Source organism: Amphiura filiformis, chromosome 1 (assembly GCF_039555335.1).
Source record: "Amphiura filiformis chromosome 1, Afil_fr2py, whole genome shotgun sequence".
NCBI lineage: Eukaryota > Metazoa > Echinodermata > Ophiuroidea > Amphilepidida > Amphiuridae > Amphiura > Amphiura filiformis.
The window spans coordinates 73,899,326-73,924,131 of record NC_092628.1 but is presented as its reverse complement, the minus strand read 5'-3'; the positions used below and the strand labels follow the sequence as shown (position 1 = coordinate 73,924,131).

The window sequence follows — 24,806 nt, the reverse complement described above, 5'->3', positions numbered from 1 at the left end:
AAAATATGGTACATTTTCTTTTGTGCACCACTATATAATCAAAAACGAAGTTCACGGCCTTTGGTTTTTAATTAAACTCAGATATAAAGTTTTAAAGGGTATAGGTAACAGACAGACAGTATGGTAAGAGGATTCACTAATAACTCCATTGTGGCTATAATTAGCTTTGAGTGGGTATGAGATTAAATTGGTGGAAACATATTCATAGGTCAAAGTTCATTTCCGGGATTTTCATGTTGACAAAAATTTGGAAAAGATGGCCGGAATCACAAGTGAGTAATATCTAAAAATAACGAATTTCATGCAATAGGTAAAATCTGAATTGATTTTAGTTAAATATTTCAATAAAGGGGAATTGGCCGATGTCAACTTAACTTCAGTTTATTCCCTTATGCCTCACTTGAAGTTTATTTTGAAGGTTAACATCGTCGGTCAGGGACTTCAATTCAGTTTTGGTGTTTGACAAACGTCATTCAATAATCATCATGCATTTTACTTTGTTGTGACAAATTGTACATTTAGGGAGTTTTCGATTTCTGCGACGGTTAAACACCAAATGTTGTCGTAGTCGACTTTGCAATCCAATGCGTTTTACAAATTCTACAACAAGCATGACCAGTACATCATGATGATGCGCAGTGATGCAAAGGACAAAGTCAAGACCGAAGACGAAGTCGAGTCGACAATCTCATCTGCATGATATGACATCCGTCATGTCCGTCGGCATTGTGGCGACGATGACAATGTTTGGTGTTTCACCGTCGCAGAACCATCTGTCGTGGAAATCAAAAATTCCCTGTTATTCCGAATGCTAAAAAATCATGCTCTCACCCAGTGAATGACCCAATATTTTTTATATTTGGCTGTCACCGAATGGCTCTTACTGTGTCTGTGAAAGTGCCCGCCATACACCTTTTCAGTCGGGAAGCCAGTTCACGATTTCGACCAAATCTTAAACATGGACGTAGCCCCTTGCCGAACTTCGCCCCTTTGTTCAGAGTCGAGGCTGTTTTGGCGCCTTAAATAGAGGGCGGTAGTTTTACTATTATAGTTGAGGTCAAAAATAACCAATCGACGCGGAACTTTCAGAATCGGATCGCCATATAAGGATACAGCTTATGAATAATTATAGTTCATTTCTAAGGCAGTAACCGCATCCCTCGAGCACTGATTAGTGGCCCGCATCGCAGGTGAGTTTTTGATTTGTCTCTTTTATTTACCTTTTTCCTAATCTGCCACAGGTCGTATAGCGTGTGTCAGTACTATGATTTATTGAAATTTTGATTGAAACATGTCTTAATTTACTTAATTCTTAAAAAATTTCGCGGACGCCTCGCGAAAAATGAAATAATTGGCTGTTACTGAGGCTTATCTGTGAAATGACTAGGGTGACGAATTTTGCACCACTGCATGAGACGCAAATTATACTTTGCGATAAAAACATGAACATGATGAAACTTTTTCCTAATCTGCCACAGGTCGTTTAGCTTGTGTCAGTACTATGATTTATAGAAATTTTGATTGAAACATGTCTTAATTTACGAATTGTTAAAACAAATTCGCCGGACGCCTCGCGAAAAATGAAATAATTGGCTGTTACTGAGGCTTGTCTGTGGCTACCGTGAAATGACTAGCAATGACTAGGGGTGACGAATTTTGCACCACTGCGCCGCACAAACAAATTTTAATGTGCGTATAAAAACATGAAATGCATCCAGTTTGTATGGAATACTGAATTCAGCTTGTGCTTTTATAAATTATCCTCGATCGTGAATATAAATTTGCGATGAACGTCGATGAATTATTCGTTTTCAGTGACTTGCAAGTTGCACAATGTGCATGACTTGCAAGCATAAATATGAATAATGGATGGAATCAGGGCTGTCAACTCTCACGCATTGGCCGTGAGTCTCACGCATTGGGTCACTTTCTCACGGTCTCATGGTCTCACGCCAAGGTATTAATCTCACGCCTAGGTAGTAAATCTCACGCAAAATTAGTAAACTCTCACGCATCGTCATGAATAATTTCTTACTCCTACCCCCCCTTTTCACATTCTCGAGCCCGTGGCTCAAATAATCATGGTACAAAATGAACATCGGCGCCGGCAAATCCCGCATCGCCTCTGTCTCACGCCAAGCAATTCCAAAAGTTGACAGCCCTGGATGGAATTGAATGTTGCTTATTTGCACGTTTTGGGTCAAGCTGGGAGAAAAATATCCCAGGTGGACCCAAAATATCGTATCACACACGATAGACCATCTAAGTTATCGTAAATCGGTTTCTCCCAGGTAGACCGTAAAATTTTGGTTGCCACAATGGCAATGCTACATTCGGCCCACAAACGCCCAGGATTTTTAGCCAGGTCGACCCACGACAAGAATGTAATTAGGCCTACGGGATCCGACCATGGCGATACACATGTGACGAGTATAAATCATTGATTGTACAGCATTCATTCATAAATTTTGCAAGCACCGATGACTACAATATGGTTTGTCACTTGGCATCCAAATTAATTCACAGTCATAGGCCTACTCTCATATTCGTATTTATTAAAGTATTCTTGTTTTAGTTTGCAAAATACAGAGGTAATTTAAGCAGATATATAGTCATACTTCCAAGTTTTCTACTTTCTTGAATTTGCGTCAACGTGTACACACACGATAAGCTTAAGCTTAGGCCTACATAGTTTGCCAGCCCATACAGCGCTCTATGACTATGTTTTCAGACTGAATAAATTATGAGATGTCATAGGATCAAATAATCCAACAAAGGATCACCCTGTCGAAGTGGCGGACATATACATGTTTTATGGATACTTTATTATTATTTGGTCCACAACCACAGAATTAAAGGCAACAACCCGCCACGAAAGTGGTGCCAATTTCTATTAGCCTAGGCTGTCTTTCGATCAACAAGCAGAGTGTGCAATGACACTCTGCAATGAATCTCCCAGCTTGACCAATTCGGCCTTATTTGCAGGCCTACAAAATGTAATCAAAAAGAATTGAAATAGATGCTAGCGTGCATGCTATAGGCAAAATATCTTGACCAATCACCGTCCTTAGTTGAGCGATCGTGTTGTTCCACGAAAAGTACGGTGATGCAATGGTACGCAGAAGAAAGTTTGCACATTCTCTCATGATGATCAAGAATTATTTACTTTGCCAAGACATTTTTGATGTATTTCTCGCTCTCATTTGACATTGCATTCGCACATGCACAGCAGTAAATGTACCGTAAGCTTACCATATAAAATATGATTAGTTATTATATCCGGTTTATTATACTTTTAGAATTTGATTATCAAATCTAATGGTCCAGTGACCGTGCCTTGTGGCACACTAGATTCCCCTTCAACCCATTTTGAGCACTCTCCGTCGATCACAACACGCTATGCATTTTCTTTGCGTGAGAAACAACTCAATATTTTTGTTTTTCTCAAAAATTATAGTGCATTGGGGACAAGTAAGATATATTATAGGGGCAAGGACTGCAACTACTGCACTGGAAATTTTATGTCAGCATAGACAACCGTTGTGGAGTTACACTCAAAAATGATGGAAAACCAATATTTGATCAATAATCATTAATTACCTGCTTTGAGTTACTGAATTTTCAGTACAGTAGTTGTAGTCCTTGCCCCTATAATATGCATATCTTGACTTGTCACCAATGTGCTATAATTTTTGAGAAAATGCAAAAATAAGCACAAAATTGGCCAGGGGTGTAGTACCCCCTTAAAAGCATTCTCATGTGTGGCACCTTATCAGACGCTTTTTGTTGTCAAGCTCCAAAGCTTGTTTCAGTGTTGCAAGTTTTCCGGTTTTTGCCAGATTTCGGTTTTTTTCTTAATCCGGATTTTTCCAGGGGAAATTTTTTTTTAAATAACATTTCTGGAAGTGGACTGGATGATGATATTTCACCATAAAATTAAAAAGAGCAACAAAAAAAAGGGGAGGGAGGGGTTGATACCGTCATAGCCTATTCCCTGATCCCCAGCGTTTCTAAAAGATAGTGCTCCTGAACTTGTGCTAAAATTCAGTAGGCCTTTTTTTCCTTCTCTACATTGGCTCTAATTTCTGAAGACAATAGAAGTAAGTGACATTGACACACATTATTGCCTTGACATTTCAGGGAGAAGGTATTGTCTGATATACTGACTTGAGTCGCTCGATCATGGAACCTGATGATACACAAGCAAAGAAGACAACAGTGAGTGAAGCAAAGGACAGGATAATAGATGTGGAAATGCCTGACACACAGTTTGTAAGTATGCAGCAGTGGTGTAGTGATCCTATGGAGGGCACCAACCATGATTGGGGGTACACAAGCCATTTTTGGCAATATTCCTGTGAGATTTCCCCCTTCCAGTATGCCCCTATGATGATAAGCCACAGAGGTGTAGGATTATCTTAGGGTGCTGAATTGCAGGAAAGTGGACATTTTCCAGGGTGAGGCAATTTTGTGAAAAGTGGAAGTTTACAACAAATTTTGGACCCAAGCCCACCCCCACCGTGGGGGGGGTGGTAGATACATGTCTGTTATCATTTTTCATTTTGTTTCCTTGAATATTTGTGAGTCATCCAATCTCGTCCAGTATAAATCAGCGTCATGGGCTGTAGAATTTTAACAACTACCGAACTCCAATGTCTACATGTGCACTGTGCAGTCTAGCTAGTTGGTTGCTATGAGCACACCACATGTGGTAAAGAGCTGCTGTAAACTTGTGTAAAGAGGATAACATGCTGTCATGTAGATGACTGCTAACTAGTATGAGGCATCCAAATTCATTCATATCAATCAATACCTATCCACAATTGCAATCAAAGGCAGGCTACATGTAGATCCATTGAATTGTTTTTGCATGTGCCGGTTTCGAAGTGCAGGATATTTGAAATTTATAAGCATTTTGTGATACAATTGGTTGTCATTGAAAAAAACAAAAACTTCAATGCACAATTATTTTCCGTACCATTCCTCCGCTTCACCTTACAGTCTACTTTTTTTTTTAAATTAAACTTAGGACATATCTGGCATTCTGGCTATTGTGGATGAACTTAAAGAAGGAGGATCATTGCATGCAGCTCACTACAGCAAAATGGTGCACATTCTAATCAAGAAATATGGAAACAGGTAAGAAAATAATATGCAAAAAAAAGTAACACCAAACTAAGTAAGGTGTTTCCAGATATTTCAATATGTCTCAAAGCTGTCACGTTCGTTCATTTTGCGGTGCACATTCACTTTTTTGTTTGTTTCCACATTGGATTTAAAATCTTCATAAGCTTTGAGACATGTATATGTATGGAATTTTATTTCCTAAGTAATTGTATGATTAAGCCTGGTCAGAATGCTAGATGCTGGTTAACTAGGTGGTTGACCTGACCATCATTACCTACATGCTCCATGCTGTTTTTCCTGTCTGCCAGCCAAAAGAGAATTAATTTCTTTCTCCCACTATTAAAAACAAGGTTAATTATTAAATTTTTTTTGTCATCTCTTTTTTCAGATGTGGATGAACAAAGTGTAAAAATGTGGTTCTGATAGCACTGCCTTTCATATTGCTACAGTGAAGAAAGGAATGGCATCTTTCATTGATTTTCAGCCAGTAAGTTTTATTCAATTATGTGTATTAAAAGGAGCAGTACGTAAAATAACACATTGACTTCCTCTGTACTTTAATGTCAGAAATTACCACAGGTAGAATTTATTTTAATCTTGTGAGAATCCATTGGATTCTGAAATTTTACCAGAATCTGTAATGTTGACAAGAATCTCTTTGAATTCTCGTACATCTATTGAAGAAAATCCCTGCAAAGAATTTCATGGTTTCTAGGATTCTCTCTGAAATTATTAACCCTGATTTACTATAACTGAAATGAAATTTAATTGAAAAATAACAGGCAGATTTTCCCTAACTTTTTGACAAGGGGCCCTTATTTCTACATCAGTGTGGTGCAACCCAAAACATACTGTGGAATAAATATTCAGGACTGGGTAGAGGTACAAGTATGAGTTGTTCCATTGACTATTTACTGGTACAAGTGTGAGAAATCAGTGAATTACACACTATGAAGGTGCAGTTGCCCTGCAAAATGACAGTTTGATAAACAAGAATTTCCAGTCACTTTTGTTTTATTTTTGATGTTTTATGTTTATAATCTTACTTGAATGTTTTTTCTATCTAAGGTTTTTGTTCGCGACCCATTTTCAAATGGTCTGCGACACAAAAAAGGCTGTGACCCAGAATGGACCATTTGTAGAATCGATCTAGGCATTACCGCATACTTGTTGATTGTTAAATCCTTGACAGACACACACTTTTGAGGCCTGTTCACAAAGCATGGATATTAATTTTTCCATATTGTCATGGATATAAATGCAGCAAAAATAATAATTTTAAAACTAGCATGGAAAAGAGGGGAAGGGGCAAGGGAGTGATGGTAACTTAAGCCACGATTAAGAGTGATAAAGTGAAAAACAATTGGCTTGCTGTGCAAACTATTTGTGTTGTGTACAGTGCTTGTTGTGCTCCCTGCCTACTCCCTCCCACTCAGTGTTAGTGATTAGTCCCAGTAATGATACTACCCCTACCGCTTTTCGGGTCTCAAATACTGCATCATTTTATTTACTGGGGTATATTTATCATTTTTTACAGGCAAACCTACCACAATACTTGGATGCTCTCTCGCGGAAGAGACGACTGCCATTTGTTCTCATACTCGACCCACAGGATCTACCGTCGCCATTGTTGAAGGGGGTGAAGGGGCCGGTTGTGCCCTAATCCAGGAGAGATTGCAGAGGGCATTGGACGTGTGTTTTCAGGTTTTTCACGTGCTAGACCAAGAGGTTGCCACATGTTTTACCACATGGGAATTCATACAGAAAGTTTTTGGAAGATATGACCGTAATCTCCCACACAGGGAGTGTTAATTTCAAATGGAGTTACCTCACCATCATTTTACAGATTTTGTCATAGGTAGAGCCTGTAATCTCACTGTACAAAAACTGTAATGCTTCCGTCAATTACAAGCCCGGCTACCAGGGACCCGGGACGTAGCGGGGGAGATTACCAAAGGCAATTGTAATAATCCACGCTATGCCCCGGGTATTTTCCTGGGTACCGGGGCACAAATTGTGGGTGAAACCCCCGGTACTGTCCCCGCCCATGCCAGCCGGGTTTCAAAGTGCTGTATTAATTTTGAATGTTTTTAATCAGCAAATCCAAAATTTAAGTATTTTCATGGCCCCGCTACTGGGACGACTGATTGTACATCCCGGGTACAGTCCCGGGTACCGGGGATGTACTTTCTGGTAATTTCAAGGTGACAGTCCCGGGTATTGTGTCTACAGTGCCCGGGTCCCTGGTAGCCGGGCTTGCAATTGACGGAAGCATAAAATCACATTTTATGGGATTTCTGTGAAAAAAAACTCCCTAGTGTTTCTGGATCTGGTATTAGGTCTTATGGCATCACAAGTCGTGTGTGTCTGTCAGCAATTGTGTGTACGTCACAATTTGGTCTCATACATGTATGAACAGTTCAAATCCTATGATTATCCTATTGCAATCATTATTATGCTTTTAGAATCTTCCATCCTATACTTTAAAAATACACATTTTTAAAAACCAATTATTCTGGATATCTGCCCTCAAACTGAAATTGGCGACCAATTAGGCCCTACACCTGAACATGGAGGTCTCTGCATCAGCTTGCAGTCCACGATCACCATACATGTAGCGTATAGATATTGAAATACCATTTAGCGACCCCACTTTTAAGCGGTTACAGAATGTAATTGAGAAAGTTAAAATTTTGACCAAAAATCACATTTTTGACCAAAAAATCACATTTTTGAAGAAAAATTATATTTTTGATCAAAAATAACATTTGTGACCAAAAAATCACATTTTTGACCAAAAATCATATTTTTGACCAAAAAATCACACTTTTGAAGAAAAATTATATTTTTGATCATAAATCACATTTGTGACAAAAAAAATCACATTTTTGACCAAAAATCATGTTTTTGACCAAAAATTAATTTTTTTTATAAAAATCTGATTCTCAAAGCATAATAATGTTAAATTGTATGGATCCTTTCACACGATACACAAAGATATTGGTCTCGCTGTGAGTTTACAGGCATGGATTTTCCAGTGGAAATACTGGAACCAGTCTTTTTGATGTAAAAATTCCCACAGTTTTATTTATTTTCAGCCCATTTTCAGGTGTTCTTGTCCAATTTTACGCGCTTTTCCAGACTTTATTTATAAATGCGTAGTCCCATGCCTGGTTTAAAGATATCGTATGCTGCGCTATCGCCTCGCACAATATCTTTGTGTATCACGCGTAAGGTGTAAAAAATATAGTTGTGTGTTCGTATTTTGATAAATTGCCTCTTCTAAACAATAAAATGTTGGAATTATAATAATGCAATTTCCAATTATAAAATACAATTTTATAATTGCAGTACACATTGCATGTTCTAATTAACAGAACTATATTACATGATTATACCGGTACTACAAAATAAACAGATGGACATCTGTGCAGGCAATTGTGTCCACCAGGCAAGCCCAGACGCATTGACGGAGGGGGTGCTTCCCTAATTTTGGAAAAATATACCAGAAGTCCCAAAATTTCAGAATTTGAGAGCGCAGCAAGCAAAAAAAAAGTATAAGGATTTTTACTTTTTACAAAAAGGTCCAAATTTTGGGAAGAAAGTCCACTTTTCACAAAATCGCACCCCCCCCCCCCATTGAAAAAAAGCCCACTTTTTCAAAATCAGCACCCCAAACGTAATCCTAACCAGGTTGCAAATGGCTGTCACAGAATTAATCCCAATACTATAATTTTCAGTGTCCTAAAAAGTAAAATGTTGTAAATTAACTCTGTTAAAGCTGTTGGACTGAATTGACCTCAGTGCAATATTGTATAAAAAAAAAATGCCCTACAAATAAATGCCTTGTAAGTTGTATTACTAAACTGTAGTCATTGTGTTTCATTAAAATGTACATTTCATTTGCAAGCAGTCAGATTTACTGCTGAAGTCAAATTTGACTACAATGAAGTCAAAGGGTAAAGGAATAACATGATATGGGGAAATGAGTAAATGATCCTATTTTGATATAAAATTGGATTGGTTTGCGCCGAATACACAAATTTATTGGTCTTTTTAAAATATTGGATGAGACATCTAGTCTAATATTTTAAAACTTGGTAAATTTTGTATTGGGTGAAAAAACATACAATTTTATCATTATGTTTTCAGAATCTGTTTGTGGTCAAATGTGGTGTTAGAGTATAAAGGTGCCAAATGTGAGCCAAAAATTGCTTGCACTTCCCGTTTGAGCTCCTTTTGACCTGCCAAAATTTGTTTGCCTCTTTTGGGTTGCCTCAAAAATTATTGTGCCCCCCAACGATAATTCATAAATCTGTCAAAGAAACAAGGGTGGACCTTGAACCTAGCTTAACCACAGGCCCGTGAGGGCTTAGCCTAGCCCTCCCAAAGTGCAAATGCCAAAAACGTCGCGATAGGCCAATATTTTACCCAAACAGTCCATTTGCACCGCAGGCCTAGCCTAGCCCTCCCAAATTGCAAATGCCAAAAACGTTGCATAGGCCTATATTTTACCCAAACAGTCCATTTGCACCACATGTGCGTAGGCCTAGCCTAACCCTCCCAAAGTGCAAATGCCAAAAACGTAGCATAGGCCTATATTTTACCCAAACAGTCCATTTGCACCACGTGCGCGTAGGCCTAGCCTAACCCTCCCAAAGTGCAAATGCCAAAACGTTGCATAGGCCTATATTTTACCCAAACAGTCCATTTGCACCACACGCCCGTGAGGCTAGCCTAACCCTCCCAAAGTGCAAATGCCAAAAACGTCGTGATAGGACTATATTTTACCCAAACAGTCCATTTGCACCACACGCCCGTGAGCCTAGCCTAACCCTCCCAAAGTGCAAATGCCAAAAAAAAGCGTCGCATAGGCCTATATTTTACCCAAACAGTCCATTTGCACCACACGCCCGTATAGGCCTAGCCTAACCCTCCCAAAGTGCAAATGCCAAAAAACGTCGCATAGGCCTATATTTACCCACACAGTTGATTTGCGAGGCAAAAAATAAGTTTCTTTGTGCCTTTTTGGTCAAAAAGGTCAAAATTTTGAACAAAAAGTCCACCTTTTCAAAATTCTCCCCCGGTCAACTTTTTCAAAATCACCCCCCCCCCCCCCCCCAAAAAAAAAATCCTGGTTACGAGCCTGCTTAACCATTTACAAATTTGAAGAAGTCGGGAGAGAGCAGTGGCTTCATTTTCTTTTTTGACTAGATATTACCGGGTAGTGGATGGGGGTGAATTAATTTCTTCTAAAGTGTGAATCCAGCACCAGTTTAAAAGGATCAGAATATTTTCCTGACAGCAAATTTAGTAGTATTATTTCATATATATTTTTGACAAAGACAAAAATACTATGAGGGGTAATAGGCCTATAGCCTATAAACAGTTGACCTAATATTCTCACTTTTAGGGTAGGCCTACATTTGTATAGTCAAAGTGACATGAACAAATCAAAAATACAGGCCTACTAATATTAACCCCTCCCGGTGCCGTTTACTTGAAAGTTGTAGGCCTATTAGTATTATTAGGCTATAGCGGCCATGAAAACAGTTAGCCCTAAGCCTACCTTGAATAGCCCAGTAGGCATATAGACCAACCTACGTGGTCGTATCTTAGTAAAAAGTAAATTTATGAAATTCATACAACCTACTCCAACTCATACACGCGCGTCGGGGCTAAAATCGAGTTTTCAACGTACTTTTACGCAAGGCCAGAGAGGCCGTTTATATTTGGTGCTGTGCGCCCGTAATGTACTGAAAAAAACAAGCTTCGCCGTTCCGCCATTTTGTTTACGCGGCTGCAGACGACGGCGATATATTTTGTCGGATATTAAATCTGCCACAGGTCGTATAGCGTGTTTTTGCGCATTTTCCTTCACACACAAGTTAAGTACTGTATAAAACTACATTTTGATGAACAAATTAGTGATGGACGTGTTAACCGACAACTTATTACAAGGATTTTCCTGTGTTTTTTGCGTCACTCACTGCCGAAAACGGCAGATTTTGGCATAGTAAATCGAGCATTTTTACAAAAACGCCATTGAATTCCTTCAATCTAATTCTTGAAATATCATCATTCAAATGTCCCTTACACAATAATTTCACTGAATTTCAGAGAATTATCTAGTAATTGAAGCACTCGATGCATTATTGAAGAGGTCACTTTCACTTGAATTTGCCGCCATTTCTGGCGAGTATGTCACGTGACAAAATCGTAAGGTCACGGGTCAAACGGCAACTGGCTTCCCGACTGTTTTATTCATTGCATATTGAAATGCCCCTCCCCCCTCCGGACACACACAGGCATGCAAACAAATAAATAAAAAACTAGAAAACAAAAAAATACCAACAAATGCCTGGCCTATAAACATGAATCAGATGGATGATTCCACGGCAACAAGGTCAAGGACACCGGGCAAGAACATGACCCCAAAAATTCAAAATCATTCGCATTCTGAGCTTCCTTTCCCTTTTAAGTAAATTGTTATTAAACATATGCCATAGAACATACATGTGGAATGATGATGATGATGCACAGTGACTGACGTGTGACGCGAAGTCGAGTCTGACAATCTCATCTGCATGATCTGACATGCGTCATGTCTGTCGGCATCTGACCAAACCAACCAGACAAGGGTCAGAATTTTGGCGTGAATCAGAGAATCGATTCTCGCAAAGATTCTCGTAAACAGATTTGTGTGAATCAAAGTTGATTCTCATGAGACTAAGATCTAAAAACACCCCTAAATGCCGTTTTGGGGAATTTTGCTAGCAGAATCTTTTTGATGAAAGTCAATCTTTGACTACGGAAAGTGCTATGACAAAAATGTTTTCAGTTTTGGCTTTCTTTACTCAAGGGCTTTAATTTGATGTAAAATGATGCAGTTTGATGGCAAATTTGAATTCACCTGACACCTAGCATACCTACAAATTCAAGTTAAAGCAACCAGCTACGAAAACAGTAGAAAAAGCTGGAACAGCCTCCCTCACAGCATACTTGACATTACTGACTTCACTGAGGCCTTCAAGACTACCATCCAGACCCACTTTACTTAGTTCTGGTTAGTTTCTCTGCAAACGCCTCTGTAGGCTATCACGCAAAGCCAAAGGGACGAAGTTCACAGCAGCAGCTATTAATGATATCATTAATGATATCAAAATGCATGCATTTTGATATCATAAAATAGAGTATGACATGAAAACTATGTATCAATTTTCATATTAAAAACACAAAACAATGTGCAAAATTCAATTTTTTTTTTTAGGTCAACCATGATCCTAGCATTTAGGTCTAGGTCCAGAGACACTACAAAACCGAAAAAAACTTTGAATTTTTTTTTTTTTTTAAATTTCGGGTACCCGGGCAGGGAATAGGATTATCGGGCGGGACTCGAATTCCCGGGACTCGCTCACACCCTTACCGCACTTAGGAATGCAAAGGTCAAAACCTCTGTTGAGATGCAGATACCTGCTTATATACGGAGTAACCAATCCAGATCCAGAATGGGATAAACTTTTTATCTTTTAATTATACAGACCTTCATTTTTGAGGAGCTCAATTGAGCCGGAGCTCCTACAGCTCTCCTGAACAGTATTTCAGGAGCTCAATTTATTGAGCTCCTCACCTCTTGAAAATCCTATGGTTTAATATTGATATTACATAATTGAGCTCCTTGTCAAGCTCCTCAGTACACATAGGAGAGTGACTAACTGAGCTCCTGCTATTTTCATAAATGAAGGCCTGATTATAGGCATGTTCATAAAATTTTGAAATTTAATAAATTCATCAAAAATTGCTTTCATTAAAAAGAGAATCATTTAACTTAAATCATGTATGTAGGCCTACAATTGGCAATGTCATGAGGAAAAGTATGCTCGCCTGAGCTGAATGTCCCAAATTTTGTGTCCCAGCATTATCAATGGCATGATATGACCTTAACATGTGTGTATGTATTTTATGGCTTAATTTTTGAGCATGAAGGGCCATTTTACAAAAATGTGCTAATGCTTCATAAAATGTGACTTTCACTACTTGATAGTATCAAATAGTATTCCAATGCAGTTTTACTAAAATTCATGTTAGAATGGATTTTGATCAGGGTCAAAATCCAAATTTTCTTCATTTTCCTGTTGGATTACACAGTTAAGACAGGATCTTGGTGCACAAGAAGCTTAATGAAGCCCGCCCCACAGGCTCACATGTTAAAAATGTGATCATAAATTATATCATTTTCACAGGAAAAAAATTCTGTGAAGCTGAGATTTCGGAGTAAAAATCATGTAATTCCAGTACCGTACATTTTCATTGCTTCATGTCAATCGGATGTGTAGAATAAAAGTTGTATTCATTTGAATCAGATTTGGTGACTTTTCTTGCAACTTGCAAAGTGCATATATGTAACCTTTTTTCATACCAACTTTTGACATGGCCATTTATTAAACAGCCATCGTTTAGTCATGAAAATATAATTTATGAACGAACCCCGTTCATACATACCAGAACATTTTGTGATTGTTATTTCATCAAAATAACAAATTAGAAGCAACAGTAAAAACATGATTTTCCTTCAATTTCTCAACCACACGATCGCACATCCGGGCCACCAACCAATCATGCATGCTGTTACATAGCGAATATGATATTACTGTCTACAACTTGCTAGCCTTGAGTTTAGTCATAGTCAAATACGGAGTTTGAGTTTGTGTGTTTATGACATTTTAAATTCTCATTGTGATACATTTTCAAGAAGATCAAGTATCAAGTCATAAGAAATATATGGCGTACAAATTATCATCACAACATGTATGGTTGATATTGTTAAATTGTCTACACAAGACCTATCATCACAACATTATGTACAATATATGGTTGACATTGTTATTGTCTACACAAGACCTTCCAGGATATTTGGTTTGTGAATAATTATTAAATTTCTGAATTTCACATTGCCACCCCTATCAGGAGAAATAAAATCACATAATCCCCCTGTTTGTCAAAGTGAAAGTCACATTTAACCCTCCTATACCCCCAAAAAACAGAATTTGTATTTCTCTCATTTATTTCTTTCTTTTCTTTTTTAAATCGACAATCACATGGATGCCTTCCATTTTCCTTGGACAGGGTAAGTGCTTAGAATTTAAAATATTGAACTTTTTACTATATTTTATGCAATTTAAAAGTAAAATACTGATAAAACATGGCAACTTGCAATTTTTGTGATTTGTATCTTCTTAAAAAATATATTTTATTGTTTTCTTTTTTGCCTTAAATTTATGCCTGTATTTCAATTTCAAATGTCCCGCCTTAAGACCCCATGGACAGGACCAGATTGTGTCACATAAATGTGACCCATTCTGACAAAACCAGGAACAAGTCGCATTTTTGACATTTCATGATTTGAATAAAAATGACAGCATGGGACAATAAGCTTTGAAATGATACCAAAATTATTTGTATGTATAAAGTTAATACTTTTCAAGATATGGATAATTTTGTAAATTATGAAACCTTGATATTTTTGGGTTAATTAGTTTCCTGCCTCACAGGATTGAATAGAGATTATCATAGTTCAATTGTTAATTAACGTTATTGATTAAATAAACCTTGTTTTAATAAGTACTTTCAAGGATTTGAAAGTCCACTTAGTCCTACAGTCAAATACCATGAAATTAAGGGCTGGGGTATGACCGTTTGGACAGTATTTATTTTGGGACATTAGAGCACATCAGACATATCGAATTGCATTTTGAATACGAAGAATGTCATTCTGATATCAAATAATTTTGAATTTTGAAATTCGCAATTTAATACAAATTTTATGGCAAATAATTAAAATTGATATTTTTGATATTTAACAGTACTTGAAGTAAACTTTATAAATCTGATGATTTATACTTAAAGTGTATGTAGGTGGGTTGAAAAAGCCGACGATCAATTGAAAATTTTGACCTTTCAGTATTGAAGATATGGATTTTTTCCCAAAACACCGAAAAAAATTTGGTCTTTTGGGAAAAAAATCCATATCTTCAATATGAAAGGTCAAAATTTTCAATTGACCGTCGGCTTTTCCTCCCTGCTACATACACTTTAAGAATATATCATTAGATTTATATAATTTACTTTATGAGGACTGTTATATATCAAAATTCAAAAATATCAAATTTTTATAATTTGTCATAAAATTTGTATTATATTGTGATTTTCAAAAATGAAAATTATTTGATATCAGAAAGACATGCTTCAGATTCAGAATACAATTCGATAGGTCTGAGGTGCTCTCATGTGCCACAAAAAATACTGTCGAAACGCAATAAACGCTCATTTTAGATCCCTTAAGAATTCCAAAATTTGATTTTTGTTTATGCGAATGTCATCTTTAAAGACCTATCACTCAAAAACATGCCTCCAACTTTTGTTGAAGCTGGTCACATTATACATGTATGTAATTTGTATTTTGCTATGATTTTTTTTGCTTCACAGTTTGGTTGGTCTAGCATTCTCAGCATCAATAGGGTTACTTCTGGTGGTATTGGCTTGTGCACTACCTATATTTCATCAGTAAGTACCATGCTTGGATGTACATTTGGTATGCAGTAACTACAATAAGTTTCTCTAATAAACACAGCCAAAAAAGAAAGTCTCCAGTAGTTTAATCCCCATTTAATCAGATTCTGATGAGTTTATGGCAAAATAATTTATATATTAATTTTCTATACACTCTCCTTCGAAGATTGATACCAAATTTGATATCAAAAGTTTAATCATCGTGAGCATAAAAACATTTGTTTGGAAATTCGTGCAATTTTAAAAATGACATAGGGAATTGTATCAGTGCCAAGAATTACGTCGCCTGAATAGGCCGGCAGGTTAAAGGTTTGCCCATGCATGTCAAAATGCAAATCAAATACCCCGCTCTTTCAATTGTGCGCAGGCAAGTGTACAATGATTCCTGTACGGGCATGCTTCAGGCCACATAATAAACTGATACCATGCATTGATTTTTCCGTGGTCAATTCGTAATTTGTCATTTTTAAAATTGCACGAATTTCCAAGCAACGGCTCCTTTGCTCATGATGATCAAACTTTTGATATCAAATTTGGTATCAATCTTCGCAGGAAAGTGTATAGAAAATTATTATATAAATTATTTTGCCATAAACTCATCCGAATCTGATTAAATGGGGATGGAACTACTGGAGACTTTCTTTTTTGGCTGTGTTTAGTAATACTAATGGTAATCAGGGGTAGCATTAAAGCCCGAAAGTCGGGGGTTGTTTTCCCGTGTTTTTCACTCCCGAGCTTGCAGAAAATCCAAATACATGGGGTGAAAATTAAATCTCGGGGGTGAAAAATAATTTGCAGTGTAGTCAGGGGTAGGAGTAAGGTCCAAAAGTAGAGGGTCAGAGTTCAGCCCCGAGCTTACACATTCCCAATATATGGAGGGTGACAAATTAATAATTTTTAGATTTAGGGGGGCAGCGCAGTGAGGTATCATCTGATGTGTTTGCGCTATACAAAAACTGTGCTTTCGTTACTTTTCACTTAGTACATTCACATACTTCAGTGTGTAAGTCTATGGCATAAAAATGCTACACAACTCCAAAATTGTGTAGCAAATTGATAAAATTGTATAGCAAATTGATAAAATTGTACATAGCACGCGATACAAGCTATTTCCAACGTTGCTTGTTTTAGTGTTTTACTTTTGAATGCACAGCAGAATCCACAGGGGTGCTAACAACCATCCCCATAGTAAGAAGAGGGTGAATCTCCATTCTAAAATACATAATTTTTCTGAATAAAGAAAAAAAAAAATACGATAGAATAGAATTTGCAACAGACCTGGATTATAAACCCTTTATGAGACCCAACTGGGATGGGAATACATGTTTCATTTCAATATACATGTAGGGGCAAGAACCCCCCTTTATAAATATGTGTGTGTTAGAAATAGTCACTGAATTCAGTTTCCCAGTGTATGTAATCAGGTGGCCTCTGGTTGCCTCCATTTGATCATCTATTTTATTTTGACTATTAGGTCAAAATATTTCAATGTTTTTCCAATTATTTTTCTTCATACAGAATTTGGTGGCCTCTATTTGTGTTAGTATTTTATGTTTTATCACCAATCCCCTTGCTGATAGCACAAAGAATTGCTGGTTCAGATAGCCTGGGAGCAGCAAGCAGTGCGTTACAAGAACTCTGCTTATTTATAACAACTGGTATTGTAACATCGGCGTATGGACTACCGCTTGTTCTTGTTCACACAGGCACAGTAAGTACTGGTTGAATCAAGTTTTTGTTATGACTTGGACAGCTTTTGAAAAACACTCAAGTGGTCTGTGCACCACCTTGTCTTCCTTACAGGCATGTGTATTGCAAATATTTATCATTTACCGTCAGCAAAAATTATTGCGATAAACGACAATGGTGATAAAATGAGCAATCTCAAAAACTTGGCACCCTACCCCCCCAGAGAATGTCTTAGACGTGGGCAGTGGCATAGGGGTTGTGGCGCCCAGTGCTAAGGATACATAATGGCCCCGCCCCCAATGGTTGAAACAATTGCGGGCGGAGTTTTGGACAAATAAGGCCTACCACTAATAAATTTTGATGTTGAATATCGGTCTTAAAATGTTCTTTCAATTGATTTTGTGCTGAAAAATTTGGCAAGGGAATGTGCCAGCATGAAAAATTTAACTTCTTTATCTTTTGGACTTTTCCCCCCTTAACAATACTTATTGGTCTCTAAAACCCTCTGTATTTGACTTCCATTGTCCTATATATTTGTCCTGTATTTTCAAAATGTTCCTATATTCTTCCTATATTTTTTGCAAAGGGTGGCTTGAAGCCCTGAGTGTTACTTATTTAATGGCTTACTAGATGTTTTCTGAGACATTAAATATATCTTATAAGATCGATTTAGTAATACAAGTACTACACTTTTGTGTTTGTATTTATTACAATCATTGCTTTTGTTTTCTTCATTTCAGATTCAATGGGGAGCGTGTGTGTTAGTTTTAGCTGGCAACACATGGTGTTTCATAACAATCCTGATATTCTTTATGATCTTCAACAGAAATGATGATTTTGAATTCCAAGTCTGGTGAGGAAAATAGAAAGAAGATGTACTTGTTTGATTTAAGTTGGAATATAAATCTATTAAATAATGTATGTTATAATTTGTTTCAGTACTAAAATTACTTAAAATCAGGCATTCTATTGAAGTATGCAGCTGATATAATGATGACTGTTTACTAAACAGCCATCCTAAATTCATGCCACTTTTACCGTCCATTGAATCCCAACAGCTGAATTATTGAAACCTCAGAAATATTCAATTTGTTGCTAAATAAGTACATTTGTACACATAGCATTATCGGCACCAGTAGTTGGCAAGCAGGGGAAGGATGAAAGTAAGAGGACCAAAATTTAAAAATAAATTGAATAATTTGGCCAATATGTAGATTTTTAACATTTTAATGGGCATAGTGTTCCAAAGATACTGTGATAGGTGCATGATAGTGTCACAAATCCTATATTGATTAAACCAACTCGTAAACATGATTACTTAAAATTGGGTTGATGATATTTTTATCCCCCACCAAATTCAGTTTGGAGTAAATTTAACATTAAAGCCAATTATTTTAATGCTGTCAAACAAATTGTAGCATCAAGGAAAATGCCCATGATGTATTTTATGGCGATATTCAGTCATGTAACTATATTAAAGGACTCTTCTTAATATATTCAACAAATATGCTAATTTGTACTGTACAGTGCCTTAGTGTAGTTCACATAACAAGAACTTAAACATAATAAAGTAAAGAGAAAGGCACTACTATGTCATTACTAGTCTTTATCTTTACAACATCAGCCAGCTTGTTTCAAAACAAAAAACATATAGAAATGGTCACATATTGTTTCTAGTGATAGCAATTTTATTCCTTCCCTTGAGTCCGGTAAGGAATAAAATTATCATCTTTGCTTGGATGAAAGATTTTCTTCCTAGACCGACTTGATGGAAAGAATAAAATGGAGAGTATACCAATAACCTAAAGAAATTAATATTGTTACAAACTTCACTTAGATATTAAAATAAGAAAATTGTCCAACAGCCCAAAAGAGAACCAGAATTTAACAATGATCTCAGTTTGTCACAGAGTGCTTGAATAAACTTGTTGAAAATCATGTGATATTTGCAAATTTACTGCTTTAGCAACTGATAACATTTACATGAATCAATTTTGATTCATGCTATCTATTTGTGACAATCAGTTTCCAAAATTTTGAAAACATGGTATTTCAAAAATTAGTTTCAGTTGGGTGTAATTCTGACATTATGAGTTACGTTTAAGGGGCCTATGTCCCTTTGACTGCATTAAAGCAAATCTGGTTGACCTTGTAATTTTTTTTATTGGCATCCCTGATTAGAGACATTTTCCAACTTTGTATTATATACTGTACATATACATCATCTAAATAATACTGCAAATCACAATATTGTGTACATAAATCATGTCTGACATGATCTCCATGGAGGCCAAAAGCAGCAAATTTGAAATTAAGATAGAGGCAAAAATATGGAGTAAAAAACAATAAAATACATAAGAAATAGACATCACAAAATTTCGTAACTTTAGAACCAGGTATGCTCTATACCTTTGGTATTTTCAGTATATGATAGCCTAATGTTTGTATAAGGTGATAATTATAGTAACTCAATTTTCAAAAATGCCTTCTTTGGCTTCCAAGGACCAGATCATGTTACATATAAAAAATATTTATTTCATGGCAACTTGTATATATGCATTTACCTTTTATAATTATTTTGTTGTCATACATGTATTTAAAACACATATTCATTAATTCAGGAAAAAAAACCCATAAAAGATGTAGTGCTCAAGTAAAGATTAAAAAACATTTTGGCAAATAATTACTTATTAAGTATATCACATAATTTTATGTTGATGTTTTACTTGTTGAGTGTCAATTCTTTAGCTACTATTTTGCTCCGCGTACTAGTTTATAAAATGCACATTACTTTTTATTTTTATGAGTTTGTGGAAGTTAAAAGAAAATCAGATGGATATAAACATATGGTACATTTATCATATGCTTTTTGAAGATGAGCTGACAATACTGTATACATGTATGAGTGGAACAGAAAATGCTAACATTGTAACATCAAAAATCACATCAATATCACAAGACATTTGTAACACGACAAATTTTTTTTTTCTGAATTGTATCATAATTGGCTGTTTTACCATTCATATAATTTGATCACTACTAATTTGGACATAGTCTTCAATAAGGTGGTAATACTACACCCCTTGATAAATTTATGACTATTTTTGCATTTTCTCAAAAAATAATAACACACTGGTAACAAAAGTTATGTATATTATAAGGGCAAGGAATCCAGTTACTACACTGGAATTTCAGTGACTCAAGACAAGCGGTACATTATTTATGATAAGAAAAGAGGTACCGCTAGAATGTACCTCATCTCTTAACATTTATGAACCACTTGTCTTGAATCGCTGAAATTTCAGCAAAGTAATTTGATTCCTTGCCTATATAATATACATAACTTTTGTTACCAGTGTGTAGTTATTTTTTGAGAAAAATGCAAAGTTAGTCACACAATTTATCAGGGGGTGTAGTACCCTTAAGGCTGAACTTTTCTGACATTATAATAGTAAAGTATATAGTATTGTGTTATTATTCTAAGTTACTTATCGCATCAAATTGAAATCCTAAATTATACTGTTATTGATCTAAATATACCCTAAAACTCCCTGCATGGCCTGCATACATGTATGCATGTGTATTTTAAAGTGTGGTGCCTCTTTTATGTTTTCTTGAATTCCTCCCACTGTTTGAGTATTCCTGTGACATTGAATCTCTCTGCCATTTGGGTTTTGGTTTTTAGTTTTTCTTGCATGATATAGCATCATCTAACTGTACTCTGACTTAGTTTGGGATACACAAATATGTTGCAACTGCATTAAAATAATTTAAGTTTGATTTAATACCATCTGCAGTGATCTGTTCAAGAAAAACACTTGAAATGTAATTTGGTGATTAAAATCAATTGTATTACACTATTGAACTGCAAGTTGGATTGCAATAAGTGACTTTTGACTTATTTTTCAAGTATTACTGCTCAGGCTACAAATTTAAAAAGAGTTGAGTGATTTGAGAACAGCCATGAGAACAATGTTTCCTTTTTTATTGCCTATTGAAGAACATTGAAAAGATCTGTACACTGTACACAGTTGAACTGGTATTCTATAACATACTATTCTTGATGTACCTGTATACAAATTGTCAAAATTCTGGGAGTGTTTTTATTTATTTTCATATTTCTTATTTGATTATGATTTGCCAAGAATGTGTGTCTATTTTGCGCATGTTTTGCCTGCACTGCAGTGCACTATTATATGCATGGCCTGTTGCAATAATACTTTACTGCTTATGATATTGTAAAGAATAAAGAAACAAATCTCAATTTGTTATAACAGGGAGTTATGATAAAGTTCAACTGGCTTTCTAACCTGACTAACATTAATGGGACCAATGGTACATTAATTGGAGCATGGGTGTATATAACATATATCAGCATGGATCATAAAATACACCAAGGGATAAAGTATAGCAATTAAATAAAACGATAACACTGACTGGAGGTGAAGCTTTCACAGTATATCTGTGAGTGATTCAGAAGTAGGTCATCGATCAGCAGCACTTTCATCTCATCACCAGTAACTGATAACTTCTATAACTACTTAATTGCTGCCAACAACATTGTAAAGTAAATAAAAATAATATCATTATAGGTTTGCTAACATAGCTATAATGATGAACAGAAAACTCCGTAAAACTCACATCAGCATCATCTCACTACTAACCATCATCATGTTTGCCAACTAGCATGGCTGCTCAAATCCACTGCAACTTAATAACTCAGTGCGGCACTAACTCATCCAATCATTAGTTGCTTATTTTGATTAGACGGATGTTGTCAATTGTGCATTCACTATGCAAACTACTTAAACCTGATTACACAACAATTTTGTATCTCCAATTTGTAGGAGCTAGTCTCTGCCACATCTCCAGCATCCAGTAGTGTAATACACACTTGTATTTTTCCATGCCAAGACTTCAACGCTAGGCTAGTGTACCCAGCACGTTGAGCATGAAGGACACATTTTGTGCAAATAACTTGGATTTTACATGGGCTAACTATATACTTTTTGTAAAGCATCTGTCATTTTCACATTTATTTTGGTGGCTGTGGATTAAGTGAATAGTATCTCTGACCTATCTTTCGCTCAATGTGAGATTGTACCTGAGTGGCCCATTGTGACTCACTTTGTAAATTGTAAATTGACTTTGTGATGTGACTCACTGCCAAGCCTGGTATGAAACTCATCCTGAACTTATCCACTTTCTTGAGTCATTGCATGTGACTCTGTAAGTGTTCGACTGTACTATGTGATTCGGATGTAATTTACTAGCATTATGTGAAATTCAGCAGGACTCACCCAACTCAACTTGTGTTCAAGTCAGGTGCAACTATATAACATTTGCCTACAGGAGCTTGAGCATGGTCATTTGAAGACTTACGTGTTTCCACCTGGGATTATTTTTAAACCTATCACCCACTGTGTGAGGTTCTATAAATTTGCATGTTCCAAATATTATGAACGATTTTGCATCAAATGCATGTACAGATATTAATATAATAATTATTATGTGAGGGAAACGGTAGGTGTTAATGATTCAAGTTAGAGGTTCCTTGCCGTGCATAATGAGTTTTGAGTTAACAGAGGCTCTTTATGTTACAAGAAAATCCTTTACAGCATCAGTGGATCACCTGTTTGGCCCAAAGATGTTGATAAAACTGAAGAACACAATTGCCTGAAAGTCCATAACATATATTGTGTCTGGCCATAACTCAGAATGCACTTGTTGATCAATGAAATGTTGTTGTTTTTTTGTAGAGATCAAAATATTCTGTTGTGTTACTAAGGCAAAACAGGTAAAATAATTGTGTATGGTTTGTCTGGGTTGAATGATATCAGTAAATGTTTGCATGGTTGATATATCATGAAGTGACCAAAATAATGTCTTGATACAGTCTATAGTAACTCTAAATTATACACTCCTAACAACTGAATTCTTCAAGGTTAAATTTAGGTCCTTGAATTACAATTTTTGCCCATTTGTCCATTTTATAAATCTAATGTCTTTTTCAAACAGTAGATCAGTGGCGTGCCAGGCAAAATTACCAAGGGATGCAAAATTGCAAAATCTTCCCATGGACCCTGTAGCAAAATGACCTGACTGAGATTGCAATTTTAATGCTAAAATGTGCCAACATGAAGATATTGTGTTCTAAACCAGGCCAAAAAAAAGATGCACATCACAAATTTTGGTCAATTTTGTCCCGGTATTTTGAGCCAGGGAAGAACTTGCTTCCTCCCCTCAGTCGGCACGCCATTGCAATAGATATTTCTGGATCATTTGCCTCATCAACTTGCCATGTAAATATTTCTATACATATACTTAAGCTGTTTCTTCAATGGACATACCTATTTTAGATTTTTAAATCTGAAAATTAATCCTTAATAGCAATATTTTGTCTGTTTTCCTTATTAACACAACAGGTATACACTGACGTAACATAACAGGTAATACCAGGCCTATATACAATATTTCAAATTTCTTGTTGAAAATCTACTTCTCTTTCTCAAACAGAATGCTAAACTTTCAAACTTGAATGACATGTTCTTTGTCTTGAGTAATATCAGACCTACTTCTGTCAATTGTAAAATCTAAAACCACAACTTTAGAAAACAGGCATGGTACTTAAAGAGCAGACCTCGTTGATTCTGTGCAATTTAAGGAATATGGTTTGTAGTTACTTTTGTCAGAGCATTTTTAAATGGAAGTACCATTTATTATTATTTGCTACAATCTGTAAACCGATATTGTTTTATAGTGATTGACTACGATGATGTTGAAGTACAGACAATGTTATTTAAGCAATGTTCTTTTTATCTCTTCACTTTTAACAGTTTTACAGGTTATGAATCCTTTTGAAAATACATCAGTAACATTTGCAAGGTACCGTGTGTTAAAGGGGCACTGGCAATTTATGTTTTAAACTTCACAGCATTTGTGAAAAGTGACATGCATGTAATGATAAATATTCCAAGGACTTCAATTAAGAGCAGACCTGATTGTTTTTTAACAATTCATATTCATAATTGAAAACTTTTGAATGTTTTGGACCCCACATTACCTTACAAAAATAAAAAAATCATGTCAATATGATATTGAGGATAAATATGTGTTGTTCAATATAGTGAACTGCTGAATGGTTTAGTGGTGTCAAATAAATAAGTTTTTGTGACACATGCATACAACATAGAATATAATCAATATACAAGTGAAAATTCTATGGCTTTTGGTTCATGAAGCTATGAATTAAAACAGAAAATGAGTTTGTGTATTTCATCTCATGAATCAAAAGCCTGATTGGTATGCTGGATTCCTTGAGATATTGACAAAAATGAACATGTCAGGTACTTCTTGCTTGGGCAAAATTTCTAGTAATGAGCAATCATTTTAACCAATTAACTGGTTCGTACATTTGGTCA

General features: G+C 36.0%; 1 protein-coding gene and 1 long non-coding RNA gene across 4 annotated transcripts; both read left to right on the top strand.

Annotated features, from left to right (window-relative positions):
* The first annotated feature begins 187 nt into the window (after nt 1-187).
* Nucleotides 188-23,172, top strand: LOC140153066 (leptin receptor overlapping transcript-like 1). Of its 2 annotated transcripts, none has more exons than XM_072175672.1 (5): nt 188-274; nt 15,614-15,690; nt 17,215-17,407; nt 18,126-18,238; nt 21,663-21,710. In XM_072175672.1, exons 1-5 carry the CDS (start codon nt 257-259, stop codon nt 21,670-21,672), a joined length of 411 nt encoding a protein of 136 aa, XP_072031773.1. In that variant the 5' UTR covers nt 188-256; the 3' UTR covers nt 21,673-21,710. The 2 variants fall into 2 exon arrangements, with proteins under 2 accessions (XP_072031773.1, XP_072031782.1); XM_072175681.1 differs by lacking the exon at nt 21,663-21,710 and adding an exon at nt 22,233-23,172 and having other exon boundaries at nt 190-274.
* LOC140153056 (uncharacterized) lies at nt 1,060-8,290 on the top strand. Of its 2 annotated transcripts, none has more exons than XR_011859062.1 (5): nt 1,060-1,190; nt 4,141-4,272; nt 5,030-5,139; nt 5,516-5,614; nt 6,665-8,290. It is a non-coding gene; the product is annotated as an uncharacterized lncRNA (long non-coding RNA). The 2 variants fall into 2 exon arrangements; XR_011859065.1 differs by lacking the exon at nt 1,060-1,190 and adding an exon at nt 1,437-1,478.
* Nucleotides 23,173-24,806: the final 1,634 nt, after the last annotated feature.